General features: G+C 32.7%; 1 protein-coding gene across 3 annotated transcripts in view; it reads left to right on the top strand.

Moving 5' to 3' along the window:
- The window catches only part of LOC126749133 (OTU domain-containing protein 5-A), a 104,601-nt gene extending 87,352 nt beyond the window's left edge, over window positions 1–17,249 (top strand). For 2 of the 3 annotated variants that reach the window (XM_050458791.1, XM_050458790.1), the window contains exons 2-10: window positions 483–606; window positions 748–839; window positions 12,093–12,405; window positions 12,491–12,646; window positions 12,716–12,872; window positions 12,942–13,159; window positions 13,213–13,495; window positions 13,715–13,930; window positions 16,811–17,249. In XM_050458791.1, the coding sequence (XP_050314748.1) occupies window positions 544–606; window positions 748–839; window positions 12,093–12,405; window positions 12,491–12,646; window positions 12,716–12,872; window positions 12,942–13,159; window positions 13,213–13,495; window positions 13,715–13,930; window positions 16,811–16,941 (1,629 nt within the window). In that variant the 5' untranslated portion in view covers window positions 483–543 and the 3' untranslated portion in view covers window positions 16,942–17,249. Of the gene's footprint in view, window positions 1–418; window positions 607–747; window positions 840–12,092; window positions 12,406–12,490; window positions 12,647–12,715; window positions 12,873–12,941; window positions 13,160–13,212; window positions 13,496–13,714; window positions 13,931–16,810 lie in introns of those variants that run through there. The other variant, XM_050458789.1, reaches the window with a different exon arrangement.
- The last annotated feature ends 1,008 nt before the right edge of the window (window positions 17,250–18,257 follow it).

Here is an 18,257-nt window from a genome sequence, read left to right as displayed (position 1 = left end):
TTTGTCGTCCAAATTCTTACAATTACTCGAAGATCCTAAAGTTAAGCCTTATTAAGTGGATATAACTACTTTACCGACCCTCGTATCAATGTTTTAATAACAAACAGGAAAATCATTTTGCTTTTCATGTGGCGCTATCTAGTTATCTATAGGCGTGGCTACAATTTAGTTAACAAATTCAATATCAAAAAGCCACATAAATAATAAATATAAAATAGAAATATTCACCACCGCTATTCAAATATTTGGTTAACTCAGAAAAAATTAGTTATTATGAACATAACATCTCTCTATCTTACAACGCTAGGAAAGACTTAAAATTATCGGTAAAATCGGATTACAGAAATCTGTCACCCAATGCTTTGTTAGGTTGGTGTACCTGCGCAGTGTCAAAGTGTTTGTTTTTATTTTTATTATATTGGTAGTCCGGACAGCTGTTTTTATGAGGGAAGGTACCTGACATAACTCTGTGACATTTTTAGGATTTATTTTGTAAGAAAAGAGTTTCCTTCAGCAAACTAAACACTCTCCAAATTAGAAATAATGACCATTCTACCCGCCATTCGTAATAGCACAGAGGAAAACAAAGAAACTAACCCACAGAATGTAAGTTATAAGCCTGTTTCTCCCTTGACTTAACACTAATTTTATGAATACACTTTCTTTATCATGCCCAAACAGATATAAATATAAATTATGCCTACCATAGAGGGCTAACCAGATTTTTTGTATTTATGTTTCTTTCAGGGATCTGTGGATAGAAGTAACAGAAGAAGTGACATTAGTTCAATACAAATAGCTGAGAATAATACAAGTGCAAGGAGATCACCTTTTCCATTGTAAGTATTTTTTTTAAGTATTATCAAAATTGTTTACATACAAGTACTTTAGGCCATCAATATAGATGTAGTTAATTGTACTAAAAAAGATTCATGAAAATTCATTGAAACAAAATTAAAAACAGAAATTGAAAATTTTGTGAAGAGAGACATCCTTCCTTAAACTTAAGTGTAAGAGATCCTAACAATGGTCTGTACTTTAACATCTTTAAAGGATGTTAAATTCAATTCAGAAAGTCAATTTCAAATTGAGTTATTAAAGGAAGAGAAAAGAAGACCTCGGGAGAGCTCTTACTACCCAATTGCGCATTGTAAATTTACTTACTATTATCTCGGCAATTTTGTTACAAATGTATACTTGTATTTAATATGGAAAAACAGTAATTCTCCAGTCTAGCGGCTTTTGTCAAAACTAACGAAAAATGGTCGGGTTTTTTATAAAATAGATGGGTTTGGATATATATTTTTCACTAAGAGTGGCGGAAAGCCAAATTTTATCATGAAGAGTGTGTTATCACGCACTAAATCAGTCATTATGGGACATGAATAGAATAAGGTAAAAACAAACAAAAAAAATTTGAATTTTTTTTTCTGCCGGAAAAACAAGTGGAAACATAATAACCATTGAAAATGTCTGTATAAATTTTGTAACATGAAATATGAAAATGTGATTTTTCAGTGAAATCTTTTAATTTATTTTGTAGAATCACCATGTTAGCTTCATTTTATTCCCTTCCCCAAGCAGCATGAGCTCATTTTTGCAGCTCCATATTGCTCTAGATGTACAGATATGTACTAATTAATCAATAAGTTTTATTCTCATAAGAAATCTTGTTGACAAAGCTCTAAAAAAAATAAAAAAATGAACAAACCATAATATTGAAGAAGTTGGATCAGCAGCTTTATACTAACCCTAAAAGTTTTTGGTTTAATTTAAATAAAGATAGGGAGGTAAATGGAGTACCTAATTTGATGAATTACAGATAATGAATTCTTGGGATGTGAGGAAATTGCAAAGGGTTTTGCTCAATTTTTTTCCACTATATATGAACAGAATAGCCCAAATAATCTTAGTGTTTGCTATGATACTGGGGTAAATAATACAATCATTTCCAATGTAAGTTTGTCACTCGAATTGGTATTTGATAAAATTTTTAGGCTAATGCCAAAGCTAAGTTCAGGTCCGGATGGTGTTCCCAATTATTTTTTATCAAAGTGTGTTTGTACTATTTCTTACCCTTTTTTTATTATATTTAAAAGATCTTTGGATACCACAGCTTTTTTCAACTCTATGGAAACACAGCTTTGTGGCACCAATATTTAAGGCTGGTGATATCAGTGAATTAACAAATTATAGAAGTGTGAATATACAGTCTGCAATCCCAAAGCTTTTGGATGGGCTTATTTATGATCAGTTGCATTTGCATTGTAAGGAGATATTGGTGGGTGAGCAGCATGGGTTCACATCTGGAAAATCAACATTGACAAATTTGCTGATATTTCATCAAGATTTACTAACTCCCTCAGGGAAGGGGTGTCAGGTGGATGTCATCTACACTGACTTCAAGGCTTTTGATAGAGTTAATCATGGCATATTATGAAGGATGTTGGAACTGTTTGGCTTTCCTGGCAGATTAGTGGCTCAGCAAGTTCGCATTGGTAATGCTAGGTCAGACAACATTGTTGTCAACTCTGGTGTTCCGCTGGGTGGCCATTGTTCTCCGCCGCTGCTTAATATATTTATTATGTCATATTTATTCAGTCATTATGGGACATGAATAGAATAAGGTAAAAACAAACAAAAAAAATTTGAATTTTTTTTTTCTGCCGGAAAAACAAGTGGAAACATAATAACCATTGAAAATGTCTGTATAAATTTTGTAACATGAAATATGAAAATGTGATTTTTCAGTGAAATCTTTTAATTTATTTTGTAGAATCACCATGTTAGCTTCATTTTATTCCCTTCCCCAAGCAGCATGAGCTCATTTTTGCAGCTCCATATTGCTCTAGATGTACAGATATGTACTAATTAATCAATAAGTTTTATTCTCATAAGAAATCTTGTTGACAAAGCTGTAAAAAAAATAAAAAAATGAACAAACCATAATATTGAAGAAGTGGGATCAGCAGCTTTATACTAACCCTAAAAGTTTTTGGTTTAATTTAAATAAAGATAGGGAGGTAAATGGAGTACCTAATTTGATGAATTACAGATAATGAATTCTTGGGATGTGAGGAAATTGCAAAGGGTTTTGCTCAATTTTTTTCCACTATATATGAACAGAATAGCCCAAATAATCTTAGTGCTTGCTATCATACTAGGGTAAATAATACAGTCATTCCCAATGTAAGTTTGTCACTCGAATTGGTATTTGATAAAATTTTTAGGCTAATGCCAAAGCTAAGTTCAGCTCCGGATGGTGTTCCCAATTATTTTTTGTCAAAATGTGTTTGTACTATTTCTTACCCTCTTTTTATTATATTTAAAAGATCTTTTGATACCACAGCTTTTTCCAACTCTATGGAAACACAGCTTTGTGGTACCAATTTTTAAGGCTGGTGATATCAGTGAATTAACAAATTATAGAAGTGTGAGTATACAGTCTGCAATTCCAAAGCTTTTGAATGGGCTTATTTATGATCAGTTGCATTTGCATTGTAAGGAGTTATTGGTGGGTGAGCAGCATGGATTCACATATGGAAAATCAACATTGACAAATTTACTGATATACTGTTATTTTTACTGTATGTGGATGACTCGAGTTTATTGAAACTGCAGGGCAAGGTGGTTCAGTTTGCTGATGATACCACCATACTATGGAGCCATAAAAATTCTGATTATATTAAGATTTGTATCCTTGAAAACCTTCAGATTTTATCAGGGTGGTGTGCTTCCAACAGACTCGTGTTTAATGTAAGAAAGACGTCTATTATGGGGTTTAAGTGCGATGTTCAGGGTCTGATGTTTGACGAAAATTCCCTCTTGCAGAATAGGAACTATAGGAATAAACCTAGGAATTACCATTGATGGTCCCCTTCGGTTTAAAGATCATATTTTACATTTAGCTGGGAAATTATCTTCTGGCTGTTTTGCAGTAAGAATGGCAAAACAAGAGCTGGGAGGAGTGGTTGCACGTTCAGTGTACTTTTCACTTATTGAATCTCATATTCGGTATGGCTTGCCTTTTTGGGGTTTAACCAATAAGGGGCTACTTAACATTGTCTTTGTTATTTAAAAAAAAGCAGTTAGATACCTGTGTTCTGCTAAGTTAAGATATTCTTGCAAACCCCTCTTCATTTCTGAAAAAATCCTAACTCTTTTTTCACTCTTTATCTTAGAAACAGCTGCTCTTATTCACAAAATTCCCAAACTACCCTCTGACACTGGCCATTTGACTCGTCGTGTAAATGATGTTCCCCTACCTATTCCTACGTCTTCCCTTACCAAAAACTCATTAATTTACATAAGTAAAAAAATTTACAATCATGTTCCTCTACGTGTTAGACATATATCGGATGTTAAGAAATTTAAAAGAGAATTAAAGTCGCTTTTATTGGCTAAGGCATATTATAACCTGGATGACTTTTTTAATGATAGGTTTTAACCTTGGAAATGTTGGAAAGTTTTTTTTTTTCTTTTTTCTTCTCTAGTTCTGTCAACAAGTTTACCTTTATTTAGTAATTGATTGATTTATTTAGTTATCTTTAATTCAAGTATGTTCAAAAAGTTTTGTCTTCTTGTGTTTAAATTTGTTCATTGTTTTGTCAATTTTTGAAATTGTATTTTTGTTTTGTTTATTTAGCTTGTAGGATGCTTGTACACAAGATTATTCTTACATAATATAGCACATTTTCTTTCTTTCTTTTTTCTATTTCATCAGGACTTTACTAACTCCCTTGGGGAAGGGGTGTCAGGTGGATGTCATCTACACTGACTTCTCCAAGGCTTTTGATAGAGTTAATCATGGCATATTACGAAGGAAGTTGGAACTGTTTGGCTTTCCTGGGAGATTAGTGGCTTGGTTTTCTGATTTTTCGTCGGGAAGGACCCAGCAAGTTCACATTGGTAATGCTAGGTCAGACAACATTGTTGTCTACTCTGGTGTTCCGCAGGGTGGCCATTGTTCTCCTCTGCTGTTTAATATATATATTAATGATATTGCCTCCTGTTTTGAAAATAGTAACTTCTTGATATTTGCAGATTATATTAAATTTTATAGACAAATATCATCTTCCCTTGACCAGGTTAGTATGTAGCAGGATTTAAACAAGTTGTATGAATGGTGTATTAAAAATAATTTATTTTTAAACATTAGCAAGTGTAATATGAGTTTTTACAGAGGAAATAAGAGGAATGATTCATCTTACAGTGTTGCTGGCCATAATATTCAGTACTGCAGCACAATAAAGGACCTTGGGATATGGTTTGATGAACAACTAACCTTTAATACACACATTAATAATATAATCTTAAAGGCATCCCGGGTTCTTGGCTTTGTGGTTCGCAAGTGTAGAGCTTTTTTACTGGAGACCTGAAGAGAGTTTATATCTCACTTGTAGTTTCTCTGCTTGATTATGGTTTGGTCACCATTTTACATGAACAGCTGTTTAGCCTTGGAACGGGTTCAGAACAAGTTTGTTAGATTTTGTTTATTTAAGCTAAATATGAGAATCCCTGATAATCATATATATATGACCATGCATAGGAGATGCTAAATCTAAAAACCTTACAACAAAGATGTTTACATTCAGATCTTATTTTTACATTCAAGTTGTTAAATGGTCATATAAATTGCCCTGAACTTCTGAACATGATTTTCTTTAATGTGCCAACTAGAAACCTAAGACATAATCTTTTGTTTTCCCTGCCTTTTTGTGGTACTAATTATTCATCTCACTCTTCAATTGAGAGGACTTTAAGATTGTTAAACTTAGGTGAAGTGGATATTTTAAGCATTACTAACTGCCTAAATGCATTGGAGGTATGGTGCGCTGTTTAACAGATTAGGCTTGAATGCGGCAAAATGTAGTGTGGTCAGTTACTCTAGATCAAAAAAACCCTTAAATTTTGATTACTTTATTAATGATACTATTTTGAGTAGGCTAGAGCAAATTACTGATCTTGGTATCACCTTTGACTCTAAATTTACATTCATTCCACACTTCAACAACATAGTCAAGTCAGCCCTGAGAAGTCGTGGGTTCATAATTAGAAGTTCTCAGAGTTTTACTTTGGAATCTACATTAAGACTTTTCTGTTGCTTTGTGGGATCAAAACTGAAGTTTGTCTGCATTATATGGAACCCACTCTATCAGAATCATGTTGGTCTTCTTGAATCTGTTGAGCATAGATTTGCTAAGTTTTTGGCCTTCTGGCAGGATGGCATATATCCAGTTAGAGGGTTTGATCACCGGCAACTATTGGAACGCTTCAATCTACATCCATTACATCGCTGAATGGATTCATTGATAGTCCTGTACTTCTTTCTGGTGTAAGTTTCATGGTGCTTAGGCTTAATACTAGACATCCCCTAACATTCTTTCTGCCAAGGCCTCATACTAACATCCTGTTGAAATCGCCACTATACCGGGTGGTGCGTCGCCGAGCGGAATATAGGAGATCCCATGTAAATTTTAAGGGGGTGAATTATTGGCTTCCCTGTACATTTTACAGAAAAAATGTAAGATAACTTTTTGAAGAGACCAATCTGGCAAACCCTCATGCAAAGTTTAAAAAAATTGTAATAGTCAGTAGCCTTTTACAACAAGCAATCTTTTTACACTTTTTGAAAGAGCTTTTTATTATGAATCTGTTTGATACCTGCAGGAAGATGATTATACAGCTTTTTACCATTGAAAATAAAATATTTTTTTATTGATGTTCTGTTAGGTGTCAGTAAAATTACATCATTACATTACTTCTACTGCTATTTTCATGTCTTTCTGTTACATTGCTGTGGTTTCTATATTTTTTATGAATAAGACAAACGGATTCCAAAATGAATAAAGATGTCAGAGTTAAGATTTTGTGTGAAATAAAAGGTTCTTTGCATGAATCTCTTGCTCCAATTTTGCAAATGTATCTGATAGCTCTTTTTTGCAACACAAAAACACTTTTGAAAAGTTGGTCACAACATGCATCCCAGAAACATCATCCATACCTTAGATTTGATTGAATTAATAGAAAATAAGTATTTTTGGCAACACTAAACTCAACCTCCTGGGACACCACCTTAAAAGCATATCAATTTCATGTCAGTATTGCTTAGTACCCTAATATGGATTTTAAATTTTAATTTATTATCTATGCCTATTCCCAAAAATTTATTTTCACTCAAATTATTTAAAGCACTTGTACCCAAGGATACTTTACTTAAACTGCATTTGAAATTTATAATGCTGGTTTTGGCAATATTTTGAGTTAATTTATTACAGTCATACCATTTTTTTATCTCAGCAATGTCTCTATTTATTCTTTCATTTAGATTTGCAGCACTAAGATCATGCCACAGCACTGTTGCATCATCTGCAAATTGAGTAAATTTACCTGTTATCTTTAGACTTGCCATGTCATTTATGTACAATAAAAACAAAATAGGACACTGATCCCTGGGAGACACCATGTGTGACAAATTGCTCCCTTGGGACTATCATTTACAGTTACAGTCTGGTGTCTTAAATATGAACCAAACCATTGAAGAGACAGCCCTCTAAATCTGTATCACTCAAGCTTCCACAGCAGTACTCCATGATCAAGACAATCAAATGCCTTGATCAGATAACACAGAGCACTAATTCTAGAGCTTTTGGAGCCATCTGAATATACTTGGATGTCTGCTTTTTATAGTTCCATCCATTTCTGATCCCAGTCTGGTACATTGACCGAGTATGAACTTGTGTTTAGTGTTTTTTTTTTTGGCATTAGGTCTGATGCCATGCCAAGAGTCGTGTTATTGCACACTTTTACAACCAGTTTAGTTGATTCCATCCAGACTTTGTTTGTCGAGATGCCATTTATGACAGCCTGTAAGTAGTTCTTATGGCTCCCCCCTGCAGGTATATGTGCAGATGCATCAGTCCAAGTAGTACTTCAATGGTTCTGATTGTTCCTAGCTCAGTTGGATGCTTTTTATTCCTATTTAATATAATTTTTATGATCCGTTTTTGAACAATTTTAAGTTTTTTCAAAATTATTACCCTTGCAACACCCCAAACAACAATGCCATAATTTAAAATAGATTCTACTAAGGCCCTATACACAGATTTAAGTTTAAACATTAATTTTCTATTTTTGCTAGTTACATTTTTTACTTATTTTTTCCATATAAAGGTTTCACCAATAAACACTTCCAAATATTTAATAGAATCATTTCTCTCAATGAAGCAATCACATGTCACAGTCATTTCTACAAAGGCCTCTCTGCAGGGTAAAGGTCCCAAAGGAAGGGATCACATAGAAAGTGAGAAGGCAACAAATTTAGATTTTTCTAATTTATGGAGAGCAAACTGCCATCCAGTCAGATTTTAATTAATTGGAAAACCCTCTCTGCTCTCTATTTTGTGGTTTTCCAGTCCTTCCTACAAATTATTACAACTGAATCATCAGCAATTGAAAATACTGTTCCCTCTTCTCTACCTCATGATAACAAAATTCCACTAATATAAATATTAAAAAGTATCGCAGTGCCCTCAGGCACTCCAAATTCCACCCTCTGTTCCTGACTAATTATATTAGTCAATTTTGTTTTATTTTTCTGTGCAAGTAGCATCCAATAAAATCCTTTGGAATTCCTCTTACACCAATGTCATCTAAATGGTCAAGTAAAACCTGATGCACTACAGTATTAAATGCCTTTTGCATATTCAGCAAGATACCAATTACCTTTTTGCACACATCTAAGTTTTTTAAAATAGATTAAGAAACCTTACACGAAGCATTTTCAGTATTAGAACGCTTCCTAATTCAATCAAAAAATACATTAACTGACTTTTGAAGCATTTTCCAATAACTTTACTAACTATACTTGTTAAAGCAATGGGCCTGTAGTTATTGGGAAACTTTTTGTCTCCCTGTTTGTGGTGAAGTGGTGTAATAAGAGTTGTTTTCGAAATATCTGGAAATACTCCTGAAACAAAAACTATATTCGTTATATGAAGCTAAGGTTTGATCAAGTAATGTTGATATGTTTTTATTATATCTGAACTAATGCTATCCTCCTCTCCCTTCACTCCCCCTTTTAAACTCATAATATGTTTTCCTTGTTTTTTTTTTGAAATTGGATTTAGAAAAAAAGTTTCACCAAATCTCAGCCTTTTGGTGATATTTATTTGATGATAATTATTTACACCTATTTTTTAATCCCATTATAAGTTTTAAATATCATATGCAATTGCATGTAAAATTCCCCTTATAAGTGACAATACTTTTTGCAAATAATCATACAAGCGATCAACTGCATGATGTGTAGGGAGAGTTAAATAAATTTTTAATATTGGGTCTATGCAATATTAATAAAATAAGTTCGCCTATCAAAGTCAAAATCAAGTTTATTGCGCATTAACATAGCATATATATACAAAAGGTATTATTCACATAAATTGATCTTTTATAACACCATACATTCCATATACAATTATGGTACTGTTAAAAGAAACAATAATAAGGCGCAAACAGTTAAATAAAAATAATTATACTGACAACTTAAGCTTATTAATACAACCGAAACATACAGCATTAAGAAGAGAAAAAAAATCTGTTGTAATAACTTAGTGTATCGATTTTTGAAAGAATAATGACCAGCCACTAGCCAATAATTTGCATTGAGAAATTCCATCACACAGTAGGCAAAGCAGTTTTAAAATTTTTTCGTATGATAAAAGGAAATATCACAGTTAGACACATTTCTAAGGTTGAGGTTATGTAAAGCTCCCCTTGCTGTTGAGTATTTTGTAAGATAAGACGCAGAGTTGTTTTTTACAATCTGATATACAAACATAGCAAAGTGCACATTAAATGTTTTTTATTGAGATGTAATGGAGTGATGTGGTCAAACTTACTGCCTTCCTATGCAAAACGCATACACATATTTTGAGCTAATTTTATTTTAGTTTTATATTCTTTGAGGCAGCTGCATTATTCTTTGCTATAGTATTCCACTGAGATATTTAATATGGCTGGGAAGAACATATTTAAAAGAGTAAAGGCTCTACAATTTTAAGTAAATAGAGCACAGCTTCTTCAAAACATGCTGCTGGAAATTCATCGTAACATCCATTACAAGGTCCAGATTTCTAGCATATTAAACAGAAGGGATAATTACTCCTTATATATGAATAGTGGTAAAATATCAATATTGACTCCAGTGAGTCCCCTATAAAAATCTTCAGGATAAAATGATGATAGAAGCTGAGTATGATCAGTATATAGATGTGATGAGCATTAATGAATCTGAGATGGCAAGTCAGCAGTAAAAAGGGCAAACAATAAGGGACAAAGAATTGACCCCTGAGGCACAGCATGTTGAAGATATTGAATGCCAGACCTAGTCCCATAAAAGTCCACAACCTGCCTTCTATACATTAAATATGATGAGAACCAGCCACAAGCTTGATCCAACCTAACTCAACCCAACCCAAAAAAATGTCATGGTTAATAAGTTCAAATATCTTACAATAACCTAAAAGTACTAGAAAGGGAGACCTTTGATTCATTCGTGTTTTTAGATATGCAACTAGTAACCCTACTGAGTGCTATTGCTGTGCTATGACCAGTTCTACCAGTCATTCAAGCATTTTCCTAAGGATCGTCAAGAGACTAATTGGTCGTAATTCATCCAGGCTATTGATATGTGTAGTCTTGGGCAGTGCATTTATCAATGCCGTTTTCCACATGACAGAATATTCACCAGTTTGTAGACATCTATTAAAAATAGTCGTTATCACAGCGAAAAAATTAAGGCTAAACAGAAGCAGATCATAACTAATCTCATCCTGTAATGATTCATAATTTGAAGGCGTTATTTGATGAAAGCGACATAGTGTTGGATGAATAATATTTGACCAGTTCTGGGTCCACTAGAATGGTCCTGTCACCTATTCTGAGAAAGTAATTGCTAATTCTTGTGACTTTTAGGTTTTCAGGGATTTCAAATGAAGCCCTAAAATAAACATTCCAATTATTAAGCCTTGACCAGACCTTTTTAGAATTATTCAATACCTCATTTAATTGAAAAGTTAGGTGAGCGTTTTTTACATTTTTTATTGCAGTTGACTTAAGTAATGCTTAAGATTCAGGAAGTAATTTTTATCAGACCAAGCAAGTGAGCTCTTGTATCTATTATATGTTGTTTTCTTCAATTCCTTGATTGTGTCAGTTATATATGGTTTAGCTCATGTTCTAATTATAGTTTTTAAAGCTGCAGTGAAGTAATCAAAGATTTCAATTAATTGCTTGTTCAGGATTTTAATGGACTTGTCAATAGAGCATTGGGTCAATATTTTCCTAAAATTACTATAACTCATAAAACCATTAAACAAATTTTTATCAAATCTAAAATTTTGAAAAGTTATGAGTTTAGGTTTATGTACATCGGGACTTTTAAATTCAAGAGAGAATAAACAAGCCTATGGTCTGTTACATCGTACATTTCCACTGTTCAAAAACTTCATTCCTTCATCCAATTCCACTGATTAAAAAAAAAAAATACGACTAATCTCTTAGAGTAAATATACATTAATATGTCCTGTTAAGATAATACATCGTATACTACGTATTCTCATAATAGTCATACATGTGACCCATTGCGGAAAGCAATGGGTCAACAGCCCCTAGCTGTCTATAACTGTAAGAAGCAGGCCTGTAAAGAATACCCAGCAAACAAAAAAGTGCAGCCGGTTCATCCTAACAGCCAGCCGCAGATGTTCCAAATCTATACTACTTTCCAAAAACTGTTACTTCAATTAAAAATAATTCCCACTCATTTCTACATTAATTTTAACATATCCTATTTTACAACACATATTGATCAAACCTAGAAATATTTTATCAAATTTTAATATAGTCTGTTTAGAAAAATGGTTTTACAATATAATATAATCAGTACGAACAAATAAGGGTTTTGAAATGTTACTTAGATCTATATTTAGAATGATGTTGGTTATAGCATTTAAGTTTTTTTAAATGTGTTTTTGACTCATTGACTCTTTTATTTAAAGATGATGCTTATATACGGTATTTTTTCAATTTAATAGAAAAGAACGCCTTAGAAAAAGATTTAAGGAGTCAAATCGGTCGCGAGATCTTGAAAGAGAGAGAGAACAGAAACGGGAGATCCGCAGAGAACAAAAACGAGATAGAATTGCGGTTGCTAAAAGAGATATTGGAGCAGAGCCATTATTGGATAATACATCGGACAACGTTGAGCAGGCTGTTGAACCTCCGTGCAATAATAGTTTAACGAAAGCAAATGAACTAAAAGAAGAATCAACAGGGTTTAACAGCGAAGATGAATATGATGAAAATAGCTTTAAGAACAGGCTCCTTTCTGATGAAGAGTGGCAGAAGGTAAGGAAATAATATGAATCTCTCTATTACCGCAAAATTATTTTCTGTTAAATAGCTTTACTGAAGAATACATTATTTTTTTTAGAGAGATGAATTTTTCTACCGTTGTATGTCTAGCTTAGGATGGGAAATTAAACAGATGAATGAAGATGGTGCATGCCTCTTTAGATCCATCGCTGATCAAATTTACGGCGATCAGGAACTTCACCACCAAGTCAGACAAGATTGTATGAACTATATTGTACGTTGATACCATTTATATGTATTTCTTAATTTTTTTCACAGGTTTTTATTTTAATTTTTTTTTAAGGTTAAAAATCGTGATTATTTCGAGCCGTATGTTACTGAAGATTTTGATAAATATGTGGCCAGAAAACGCACATGGTATGTTCATGGTAACCATCTCGAAATTCAAGCAATGAGTGAACTATACAACCGAAATATAGAAGTGTACTGTTACCAGATTGGTAAGACTAATTTTGTATTTCTAGAATAGTTATATTTTGGATTTTATTAAAAATGTTTTTCATTTTTAGAGCCAATCAATATTTTCAATTGCTCCTCTAGATTAGTGAACAGTTATGAGCCAATTAGACTTTCCTATCACAGAATGTGCCACTACAATTCAATCAGCGATCCTAGTAAACCATCTGTAGGGGTTGGTCTAGGTTTGCCAAACTACCATCCTATTGACATTGACAGAAGGCGCGTCCATGATGCGGTCAGAGCCAGTGAGCAATTACTTATTGAACAGGTAATAATTATAAACTAGTAAAGTGCCACAAAAACCATATTTGTTCGTTTAAGACTATGCTTGAAGATAAACTAAAAGCAACTGACTGGGAGGCCACAAATGAAGCCATAGAAGAGCAAGTAGCAAGAGAATCATACATTCAATATTTTCGCGATACTGAAAAGAGGTTAAAGCAACAAGGACATCCACTAGCTAGTGGCAGCAGCTCTACTATCACCTCAGCATCAATTTCGAGTCCACGAACAACAGCTTCTCGTAGGGGATCTGTTTCTCCCAAAGGTTGTCAGTCTCCTAAGGCTAGTAGTTCACCCAAGAGTACTAATGTAACTCCATTGGGTAAGTTTAACATAACCATTTAAGTACATATATACAGTAAGTTTATCATAACATTAAAACTATATTTTTTTTATAAACAAAGAAAAAGAAAGATAACAGAAAATACTGAAATATAGGTTACTTGAGAATATAGTACGTTTTTTTTCGACAAAGTACCGAAAAAGACGGAATATTTATAGAATTTAAGTCAATAAATTAAGTACGTTATTTATTTGTTAGCATCTCCACGAAATACATTCGGGTCGACCACTGAAACTGATACCCGAGATGTTGTTTTACCTTCCTATGTACCTACAAAAGAAGAAGAAGCTTTTGCTAAAAGAGTATATAACTCGCCTCGTAGAATTTCAGAGCAGAATGATACAGATTTCTCTATTGGAAATTTTATAGCCAAGGAAGAAGCTGGCTCTTCTTCTCTTTTTGGTAGTAATCTTGGTAAGTCACTTTTTATTTTTTATTAACTTTGTATGCATGCTTTATTGACTTTAAAGAGATAGGTGCTTTGTTGTTTACATTTTTTAGAATGTATTAAATTTTTCAATTTAATAGCTCTATTTTATTGAAATAATGAAAAGCGACAAAATGAACAATTATATTTTTGCTTATTTTTCAAATGATTTTATTAAAGGGTTCAATAATTAATTTAATTTATATACCTTTAGTAGAAAAATAAGAAAGTTTTTAATTTTATTTTTAAATATATAGTCATATATAATAACATATATAACATCTAAACAACAAACATATAGCAATTCTCATAATGATATGTCATAATTAGGTATTAAATTATAAATCCTAATATAAAAAGTGTTGAACAAAATAATAGTATTAGTTATTAATTCTTGGCACCTCTTTGACATAATGGTATTAGATAGTTTATTGTTTCTCTCTGATAAGTTTTAAGTATTCTGCTTTTTGTATCAGTTGCAAGCCATGGTTTAAACTGTTTTTGTTTAATTTAAGAAGATGAAAAAAAGTTATTTAATTTTTTTTTAAAATATAATTGTATACACAATAGATAAGAAATGCAAGTGGAATGGTTTTTGCTGTTCTTGTGTCGATCAGATGGATAACTGTCGAGAGTAAATATAAAATTATGGGGCTGTTTTTTGCATAATGGGGTAGGTTTCACATTTTGGACCTTTAGAACTGCCTTATGCAGAATTAAAGTGGGTCTATTCTATATAAGACAATGACCTCGAATATATACCGTCCGAATTGTTAAACCCTGGTTTGTTATAAACCAGGGTTTAACAATAGGGTTTTAGTTTTTGCGATCATAATCGCCTAATCTAATCTCTATTGAGAACTTTTAGGGGAAACAGAAAAAGGGGAGCTCTAAGACTCTTTAAATAAAAGAATGTTGCATCTAAGTAGGAGCACCGCAGTTCTAAGTAAAAGAGCATTGTACAGCCTACTAACCTATTTTATTATACAGGGTGTTTCAGAACTATAGGATCAAACTTCTAGGGGTTGTTCAGTGCAACAGTAGAATCCATTTGAGTATAGGAACCCATGTCCGGAAATGTGTCACTACGCCACTACGGCCCTAAGACGCGTTTAAATTTAGAAAAAATATTAATTACGTAAATAGGATCTGATGCATTTATTTTTACCTTTTGTATATGATACCATCACAAAAATTGTTCAAAATGTCTTCCTCCAACCTCAATACAGCGATTTAAACGCCGCACATGATTTCGGTGGACTACACTAAAAATTTGATCCTCGTTTTGAATGATTTCAAATGCTGCTGTTATTCGTCCAATTAAGTCTAGCTCTGATTCTACTGGAGTTTCGTAGACTAAAGACTTTACATGTCCCCACAAGAAAAAATCGAGCGACGTTAAATCGGGTGACCTAGGAGGCCAAGAAACTGCTCCACCTCTGGCAATCCAACCGCCGCGCCGAGCCAAATATTCGCGTACTTGTACAGCAAAGTGAGCCGGCGCTCCATCATGCTGAAACCACATTTGCTGTCTAACGTTTAGTGGAACAAAGAGTTCTGGGAGAACTTCCTCCAAGAAACGCAGATAAATAGGTCCTGTTACCTGTTCCAGTAGAAGGTATGGCCCAATTAAATATTCATCAACAATGCCTGCCCATACGTTGACAGACCAACGATTCTGATGTTTTCTTGGAAAAATTGCATAAGGATTTTCTTCGTCCCAAACATGGCTATTCCTACTATTAAAAATACCGTCTCTTGTGAAAGAGGCTTCACAAAACATATCGTAAAAAATTTGGTTGTGCAATGATGTGATCCAGAAGCCATCGACAAAATTGAACTCTTGGATGATAATCGGCTGCAGTCATACCTTGAACTTTCTGGAAGTGGTAAGGATGGAGTTGTTGCTCGTGTAGTACCCGCCAGACAGAAGCGTTACTCGTATTCATATTCTTAGCGACGTCACGTGTGCTATTTGATGGTTCATCGGCAACTCGCTGAAGCACCTCTTCTTCAAATTCGACCGTTCTTACGGTTCGAGCAACACCAGTATCATGCATCTTGGTCTTAAACATGCCTGTCTCAGCGAGCCGCCGATGAACCGCAATAAACTTTTTGTATCCAGGATGCTGTCGTTCGGGATAACGTTCATGATACAATCGCGATGCTGCTCGTGCGTTGCAGTTTGTTGCCCCGTATGCCAAATTCATATCCGCCAATTCTTGATTGGTAAAGTTTTCCATTAGCAATAAATGTTTAAAAATTGTAAGCTATAAAATTTTTAAACATGACATTGAGAATTGACATTGATAAGCGTTGATTTTAAACAATTGTTGTTATGGTATTATGTACAAAAGGTAAAAATAAATGCAGCAAATCCTATTTAGCTAATTAATGTTTTTTATAAATTTTGACGCGTCTTAGGGTTGTAGTGGCGTAGTGACGCATTTCCGGACATGGGTTCCTATACTCAAATGGATTCTTCTGTTGCACTGAACAACCCCCAGAAGTTTGATCCCATAGTTCTGAAACACCCTGTATGAAATATGTATTTGGATAATGGAAAAACATTTTGTTTTTTAAGTCCATATTTAATTTTTTTGTAATATTTTTTCTTTTATATGAAAGGAATCAGAATAGACCTATTTGTGTATAAATAATAAAAAAACTGAAAAAATTATATCTGCTGTTTTTTTGCTTTGAAACGACAGTATGTTATAGATATACGTATAAAAATTATGATTTTGTTATAAATTGTAAACATCTAAAATGAAAGGCATATAAAAGTCTGTGATGTATCTGTGATAGATCGTATTATTAGGAATATTATTTAAAATTTAGTTTTGACTAGTAACTATTGTTTTTAGGTGGATATGAAGATTTTGATCAAGAAATCATGGCACAGGTCCTAGCAGAATCACAGCAGATGTATTTAGATGAGCTTAAAATTAAGAGCAGAAAGAGGAATGGTTCTCCTGAACCTTCAACGTCCAGCTAAACTTCTTTAAATACGCTGACAAATGTCATAATAATGGGAAAAATTTTTAGTTTTCAGCTTGGTCTCAATGATAACATATAAGGTGATGTAAATGTTCTGACATATAGACCAACATACCTTGCTTACAATATTCAAAAATTAATATTTATTGTGTTATATCTCTATATCTATTTACATGTCGCTAAATTGTTTTAAAAAAGTGTATAATTATAATTATATAAATTTATAGTTTAAATGAGTGACTATGTCATTTAATTATATACCGTTTTTTACATAGTGACAATATGTAATATATGCATAGTTTATTATAGTTTTTTTTATTCACTTAATTATTAGTTACATACATTGTTATAAATTTAGCTTTTCATTAAATTTGAAGTAAGTGAAAAGAATGTTTATTCTTTGATTTTTACGGCTGAAAAACTAGTAGTCAAAACTGGCTTTCAAAACTAGTTTTTATTTTGGTGAATGTTTTCAGAAGTGTAGCACCTTTTCAACTAACTTGAATCTCACAGATTTTTTTCTTATACAAGCCTTCTCCTCCAGGGCTTTTGTATATGTACGTATATATGTATAATATATAGGTTTTAAGTATATGAGTAATGTATACCTACTTACTTAAAATTAGATTAAAAGATAAGTTTCTTATTTAAATTAATAATTGGGTTTTTGAAATAATTTAATTGCTATTGGTATTAAATAGTCGAGTGGTTTAGTTATTTTAAATTATTTTGGGATATTTAATAACGGTACTAATAATTTTCATGCCAATATTGTTGCTAAGTAATAGTAATATATTTAGTTCTAACTTGTAAATATATAATATTTTACATATGTGGTTTGTCAGAGCCATTCATTTACTTTTGACTCGTTTCGGGTTGGGATTTATGCAGTGTTATTGATTGTATGGTGCTTATACACGTTTTCCTTCATGTGTAAATTTGGTTTTTTAATTTGCTTATTCAAAAAGTTGTATATAAATTTTAATTATTATGTACGAGTGCATGGTAAACTCTTTACAAATTAGTACTATATGTAAATATTTATCTTTTTTTTCATTTTTTCAATCTTATTCTCATATATAAAATAATATTATGGTTAAACAATAGGTGTTAAAAAAAGTATTCTTTATTCTATGGAAAATTGTTTACTCCCATATTGAACCTCTGTATCTTCCTGACATAAAGGAGTTTTTAGATCTGGTAATCTAATAGTTTCTAATGATTATTTTTGGCCTGCGACGACCTATATTTTAGTGGTATCTAAACAAAGTATAGGTAAAACTAGTCTAATATACCCCACAGGTTTTTTAAACT

The sequence above is a fragment of the Anthonomus grandis genome, chromosome 22 (assembly GCF_022605725.1).
Source record: "Anthonomus grandis grandis chromosome 22, icAntGran1.3, whole genome shotgun sequence".
Classification (NCBI taxonomy): domain Eukaryota; kingdom Metazoa; phylum Arthropoda; class Insecta; order Coleoptera; family Curculionidae; genus Anthonomus; species Anthonomus grandis.
The sequence above is the reverse complement of the archived record's forward strand: the minus strand, read 5'-3'. Positions and strand labels throughout refer to the sequence as shown.